This window comes from Limulus polyphemus, unplaced genomic scaffold, assembly GCF_000517525.1.
Source record: "Limulus polyphemus unplaced genomic scaffold, Limulus_polyphemus-2.1.2 Scaffold2308, whole genome shotgun sequence".
Taxonomy (NCBI): domain Eukaryota; kingdom Metazoa; phylum Arthropoda; class Merostomata; order Xiphosura; family Limulidae; genus Limulus; species Limulus polyphemus.
The window spans coordinates 2,029-9,754 of record NW_013667918.1 but is presented as its reverse complement, the minus strand read 5'-3'; the positions used below and the strand labels follow the sequence as shown (position 1 = coordinate 9,754).

Genomic DNA, 7,726 nt, shown 5'->3' with positions numbered 1-7,726 from the left:
CCACAAAAACAAAAACAAAAAAAAACGTAGACAGGGAATTTAATTTTTAAAGGAAATAAACTTTCCTAAACTTGGGTATTCAGGGATAATGATATCCTCCTTCGCCCCGCTCGCGATAAATTGTTTGCTGAGTTCGTGAATTTGATAAATTTTGAAAGATTGGTCATATGTTTCACTATGGTGAATATGAAGACTGGAGAAATGTCTGGAGGGCCAGGAGGCAGATCAAGGCCGATTACGTCGTTGATGAGAAGAGAATAAACATTCGACAAACCACATCGTAACAAACACCCCGTGATCAGAGTCACCTGGTGACTGGGATCTGTAAATCCAATGCCATGGCTGGGATCAATAAATCCAAGTGCCACAGAATTTGATGTGAGGGGCAGGGGGCCGGATTGCTCCGAGAAAACCCACTTTCACAGGACAAGCGCCGAATTATTCTACTTGTCCTGTGTCCAAGCTGAAATGATAAAGCAACATGAATGGGTTTAAAGTAATTGATCTTTATGTGTGTTGTTTGAAGGTATCTATTTTACTTTGGTCGCTAAATATTTAGTGTATGGGGAAATTGTTTTATGTGAGGCGCTTGTCATAGTGCATAGGGCTGCTGTTAAAGGGTTTCTTGTTTCTGCTTTTCTATAGTAATTAAAAGTTAAATATGTTAACTTTTCGTTAATTAATTGTATGCTGCATCTTTTGTGTAAGTAATTACTGTGTGTGTGTGGGTGGGGGGGGGGTATATTTCGGAAGCCTCGGGACTAATTTTACAATTCTGTTTTGTTGCAGTTGTAACTTGTTGCTTATTCTGCTGGACATGCTATAGATGACTTGGCACCCGTATTCTTATAAGGGGCAAATATAGGCTGAGTATATTTTGATGTTGGTGGCTGAGTTGCAGCGTTGGTTTTTTCCTGCAATTAGTCTTAGGTGAGCAATTCGTTTGCTGATGGATCTGTTAATGTTTCTGAAGTGTTCGGCCCACGTAAGTTGATTATCGAAGGTGATACCTCGAAACTTGGCTGAAGGATATTATTTTATTTCGATATTGTTTAGTTTTAGTTTAAACTTTTTTGATGTCACTGAAATGTTTGTTGAGGCTTCGTCGAAACATGAAACCACGTATGTTCAAGAATGACTAAAACAGGATTGTTGATGTGGCTCAGGCGGATTGGTCAGACATTAAAGCAGGTCTAGGATAGGCCGGCTTCCCGTGCCCACGCCTTGAGAAGATCGCTATCTACGCATATCAGAACAGTTCCCTGATTGTGTTCTCATCGGCAGAAAATTCAGAAGACAAACTGTAACTAGGCGACTTAAAGCTACAGTTATACGCGCCTATAGACCCTACAGAGGGACAACGCTGAACCTTGAAAATCGCCTTCGAAAAAAATCAAAAGGCAACTAAACGTGGCAGGAATTTAGTTTGAAGGAAGAGTGACCAGCATGAGAGCTTCTGGCTCTTCTCAACTGAGGTGTTCAGGAACAATTGTTTCCCTACAACCCTGCACGTGAGAAAGTTTTGAATCGTGATTGTTTTCAAGTTTGAGTGGATGGATTACATTTCTTACTAGCTGGAGTACTCATCCCTTGGAGTTATGTAAATTCATGATTAATGAAAGGTTATCTTAGGACATGAAAAGTTACTTCCCTTACATATAGTTGTAAAAAAACGCAAAACGCCCATAAAATTGCAAAACACAAAATGTGAAACAGCAAAATTTGCATGTATCTCAGCATGGACCCAACAAACCTTCGTGCCAAATTTGGAGAAGATCTATCAACAGGGGGGCGAAGTAGTGGTAGAAAAACTCAAAAGACGCCCATAAAACTGAAAATTTCTATATATATCTCCCAATGTACCAAACAAACATTCACGCCACATTTGGTGAAAATCCATCTACAGCAGATGAGGCAGTGGTAAAAACCGCAAAACTGCAAATTTCTATGTATCTCTTTATGAACCCAACAAACCTTCATGCCAAAATTTGGTGAAGATCCATCAACAGGTGGCGAAGTAGTGGTAAAAAACGCGAAAACAGCCATGCAAAATAGAACATTTATGTGTATCTCCCCATGGACCCAATGAACCTCCATAACAAATTTAGTGAAAATCCATCTACATGGAGTGAAGTAATGGTAAAAACACAAACACGCCCATAAAATCCGGAAAACGCAAAATGAAAATTTTTTACATGGATAGACAACAAACAGTACTATTATATTTATATAGATAGTTGTGTTGACGGAAAGCTGTGAAGGAGGTTGGAGAAGACACGAGGATCTTGACACTGAAGGACTTCTTTTATATTGAGTCGATTGTAGTCCAGTTGATGTTGACATTGTGCAGAGATGTGATGAGGCCAAGGCGGTAAACGAAGCGACATGCATTACTTATTATTTCACTCTGGTTTAGCTATATTTAATGTTTAAAAGTACCTGTTAGTATTAAAATTTTGTTTTTTGAAGAAAACTATTGAGAGATGGAGGCCCTTTTCAGGGTGGGCTGGGATCATTGGGTCCAATGTCCGGGTGAATTTAGATGTGGCGAAAACCAGAGTACACAGAGAAAACCCACTTTCACAGGACAGACGCCGAATAATCTATCTGTCCTGTGCCCTGGGTGTGAATGGAAACATGGCAGTTAGAAACAGCATGACATAATATAATAATTAACCCTCAACAAGTGTGGATGCTTGGTTACTCTTTGTTCTGTTGTATGGTGATGTGAGTTTAAGAGAAGTTACTGTGTAACGGTAAATTTTTCTTTTTCTGCTTTATTGTAGTGTTTACAGGCAAGCTCGGTGAGTCTATTCCTTAAAGTGGGTAGGTTACTAATTTTATGTTAATAAGTTAGGAGAGTGAATTTCGGAAGCTTCAAGGCTAATCTAATTGTTCTGTTTTGTTGCAATTGTAGTTTTTAAGGTTATTTTCTGACATGTTGTATGTTATCTGACAGCCGTATCCTACGAGAGGGTGTATAAATGTTTTATATATTTTAAAAGAGATGTTTCTGGTGTGCAGCCGGTGTTTTAACACAGGTTATTTTCTGACATGTTGTATGTTATCTGACAGCCGTATCCTACGAGAGGGTGTATAAATGTTTAATATAATTTTAAAAGATGTTTCTGGTGTGCAGCCTGTGTTTTTACAGACAATTAGTATGATATAGTTAATACGTTTACTAATTGAGGCGTGTATGTTTTGGATATGTTTGTCCATGTGAGGTGTGTGTCAAGCGTGATGTCAAGAAATCTAATATTGTTGTTCATTTTTATTTCTGTTTCTCCTAACTTTATTTTGATTTTCTTCAGGGTTTTAATGTGTTATCATTTTTTTTTTGAAAAAGGTGATTGCTTGTGTTTTTGTTGGGTTTAATATAACTCGCCATTTGTTACACCATTCTAGAATTAAATTCAGTGATTTTTGAACTCTTACAGTTGCAATTAGTAGATTTCTTGATATGCTCCAGACAGCTATGTTGTCGGCATATTGAGAATGATATGTATATGTTAGGATGGGGCATAGGATGTCAGTTACATAAATTATGTATGGGAGTGGCGAAAGAACTGATCCTTGCAGCACTCCTGCAGTAATACTAAATGTTTTAGATAATGTATCGTTTACTTTAACTTAAGCTGTTCTATCGGCCTGGAAGTTGGATATCCATCTAATTATAGTTTCTTTGATATTCAACTGTTTATATTTGATGACATTGTGTCAAACAAAGTTTTTTAACGTTTAAGATAGATTAGTTAGTATTAAATGATTTGTGAAAAGATTCCGTTAATCGTGTCAGATGGTTTATTGTTTGTCGGTTCTTTCTTGATGCGTTTTAGATGTTTGATAGTAATTTTTTATCGCATAAGAACAGAAGTCTTTTATATATTATTTTTCCCATTAATTTGCCAAGACAGCTTAACAAACTAACGGGGCGAAAGTTATCGGGGTTAAATATGTTTTTTGTTCTTTGGGTATCGCCTTCGAAGTGGGAGAGAAATCTTTTAAGATGGTACATTCACAACTGGCGTAGAGTCCTAGTCTCAGGTGAAAGCATATTATTCCTGTACAGAGCTGATGGCAGAGTATATGTATCCAATCGTGTCCAGGATACATTTGGAAGAGGAAATTTTGACGACCAAAGGACCCCACTTTTTGTAATCATATGATAATCTCACTGGTCAGCATTACAAGAATGTCATCTTACGACCTGTTTTTCTGCCATTATTCGCCAACAGCTCCAGGGTAGTTTGTTACAGCATGAAAACGACAAACCCCTCATGACATGAGTTGTACAACAATTCATCCGAGCCAACAACATAGATGTTCTGCCATGGTCAGCTCGTGTTCCTAACATGTCCCTAATATGACATTTCTGGGATCATCTTAACAGAAGAATAAAGAAACGACAAAAATTCACCACCTAACATATAAGAGATGAGGAAAACCATCTTGGAGAAGTGGAGACGAGGTTCTGATGACGTTATCTGTCGGCTAACTGGCTCAATGAAGAAGCGTGCAGCATGTATTAATGCCCGGGGTGGGCACACACGGATATTAACCTCGATTCTGTGGTGAAAATATACTTTTGTTTGAGTGCACATTTGTATAAATTGTGAATCTAAGCCCATATGGAATTTACAGAAATCGTTTCAATTCGTAAGTCATCCACAGATGTGATTTTTCTAACAATGCATTGAACAGTGATTTTTTCATCAAATACACTTTATTTGAAATCGCTATTTTGTTTCGTTGTCAAAATATGGCAAATCTATTTTTTTGGTATACTTTCTTGTGCGCGTCACTATATTTATTATATTGAGATTTCATTTCAATAATTTTAGAAATATATTTATGCGACTTCTGTGGTCATCAGTGTTGTGTAAAACCTGAAGTTATAACACTGAATAATTATAATGTAGAACTGTTGAGTTCAGAAATTAATACTCTCCAAAAATTTTCAATTTTATCTGAAGAGCAACTCGAATAGAAGAACACCAAATCAGGGTATAACGGTACCATGTAATACTAAATTTTATTTAGTATACCTCAATTTGAGATCCCCTACATAGTACTAAGAAAATCGTAAACACGTTTTTCTTTTCTTTTTTTACTTGAAATAAAACCATTACGATTGTCGTGGCTTTTCTGTATCTGATTAACTCAGCTCAAACAACTGCTTCGGCTAAAATTATATTTGAAATAGCCCTAGCCTTGCTTTTTGTTTACTTGTTCTTAAGCACAAAAGTACACAACGAGTTATCTGGGCTGTGTCCACCGCAGGTATTGATGCCAGAGTTTTAGCGTTACAACTCTGCAAGGTTACTGCTGAGCCATTGAAGGATACTGGCTTGCCGTTCCGGTGGTGGACACTAAAAAAACAACTGAAATTCTTAATGTCGTCTTGCCATTAATAAACCAATAAAGAAGCCAAAGGTTAAAGAGATATAATGTGAAAACTTGGGGGACAGGGTATTCTTCTAACTTTTAATGTTTTCACGAACGGTCGAACCAGTTAAGTCTCTTATGAACAAATACAATTTTTTTATGTCTTGAGCTGAAAAAAGGAACTATTGAGAATATTCTGCGAAAGGGACGATAAATCAAACCTGTCGAAAATAACTAGTACAAAAAAGAACTTGTAGTGTTTACACTGCTTCAAGTAATGGAAACATTATTTTCTTACAACACTTCCTTAATTACAAAGCACTGGAGTTAATTTCATTTAGTCTTAATAACTAAAGCTTTAACCGCTTTGTCTAGAAGTAATGGTTTGCCATAATTGGCGTAGATTAGACTAAGAAGTTATTGAGAATATTTAAACCAAGCATAATTTACTAAAAATCATTATCAATAAACGAACTAAAAGCCATTTGACAACTTTAAATCTACTCAAGTTTTGTCACGCCATCGGAAAAACAGTTTATAACAAAATACAAAGCAGACCTACAAATATTTCGCACAACTCTGACACTTAGCAAAAATCATTCCTGAAGACTTAACAAGTACATTGGCAAGCAAAATAAACGACTTTTTTTTTAATAAACAAAGATATTTCACATTATTAGTTTATGTTGACACAGACGAGATTTATATGTTAATCACTAAATGGCTATTTAAAGATTATTGAGTTTAATACATTTTAAATTGTTGAAAAATTAAAATAAAACTTGATAAATATATTTTGGTCTTAAAGTTTAGAGAGAATGAAAAGAACAAGTTTATAACTTGTGGAAAGGCCGAATTTTTCTGGTTTTCAAGACAGTTAGTTACACTAATCGTCGATAGCTGCTCATCCTCAACCTTATAGCAACTAACGTCAAAGTTCGTAGTTAGTATAACAATATTATTCTTAGCTAGTACATACTGCATAATGCTGGAAGTATTCCCAAGTCTTATCGTTTTGTGTGTGTGTTTAAAAATTTTCACGTAAAATTACATTAGGGCTATCTACACACAGTTTTGAACTGATAGGCATCCATAGCCCCAAAATACGGCGTGCGATTTTGTGGCAACAGGAAGTGAACCATGTACCCTCGGATTAAACAATCTGGTCACCCTGTGTACTTGGCCACGTACAGCCAGGTCTTTTTTTTTTGGAGTATGTTCTGAACTTGTAAACAAACGATTATATTTTCGAGAAACTACATCCTTACTAAGAAATAAATGCTATTTTACAAATCAGTCTTAAAACACATTGAAGTTGTACTTGTTATATTCTTTAGATGGGACAAACTAACTATATAAAATTACTATCTGCAATTTTGGCTAAATGATATAATACTTCATAATTCTAGAACTAGGCTTCACCAACACCTACAATGGCGTTTCACGAGAGAACGAAACCTTGTTTTTCTTGACTGAGACCGTTCGTATTATATTACAGCTCTTTTATCTGTTTTAGCATACACAAGTAGTTGTATATGTTAAATTTTGGTACTTAAAGAAAATGTAGCTAGAAAACAAAAATACTAGACTTAAATATTATTTCTAATAGAGCCACTAAGTTTACTCAATATATACATATTATCATTAAAAAACCATATTTATGCTATTGCTTCCTTTGGTTAACTATAGCCAAAACTAAACTATTTATAATGAAATTCAAATGTTTTTCGCTATAACAAAAGAGGCGTCTTCAAGCACATTTTTTCCGTGATGATGGATAACCCAAATACCATAAATTAACCATGTAAAGAACGTTCCAGCATTTCTCGGTATACAAAAGAATACACTCACCTTGTTTCCTTCGACGCTTATTATTCGGTACAAATTCCTCGACGAGTCATAAAAGAAACTAACATTGATAGCTTGTGAGCTAGCTGGAATCCACGCCCGCTTGGTCTTAGGGTCGATATGAAACACATGAGCTTTGGTGGTAAACATGGGCTGCTCTCTGAAATACAGAGAGAAAGGTGAAATCTATGGATGAACCTATACATATAAAAACAGTCATTACACATTTGGTTTAAATATAGATTAGAAAACATCTTAATCAATTATGATAAATCTTTTAAACACTGCTTTAAACAGCGAGTTCATACGATTGATAACGTTTTCCATGAACACCTGTCCCTCCTAGATTGGTTTTTAGACAACGCTTTGGGTTCTTATCCCGAGTCTTATCTTGTTAACAACTTATGTCAACTCTTTGTTCCTCAACCCGAAGTTTACATTTCACTACTAACTAGAGGGGCATTCAGTACAGCGCATACCTCCGCCACGC

General features: G+C 36.0%; 1 protein-coding gene across 1 annotated transcript in view; it reads right to left on the bottom strand.

Moving 5' to 3' along the window:
• Nucleotides 1-7,422, bottom strand: part of LOC106466578 (homer protein homolog 2-like) — a gene marked incomplete at its 5' end in the record, with an annotated part of 183,483 nt that extends 176,061 nt beyond the window's left edge. Inside the window, one exon of the mRNA XM_022394610.1 lies at nucleotides 7,240-7,422. Within this exon, the coding sequence (XP_022250318.1) occupies nucleotides 7,240-7,422 (183 nt within the window). The remainder of the gene's footprint in view (nucleotides 1-7,239) is intronic.
• Nucleotides 7,423-7,726: the final 304 nt, after the last annotated feature.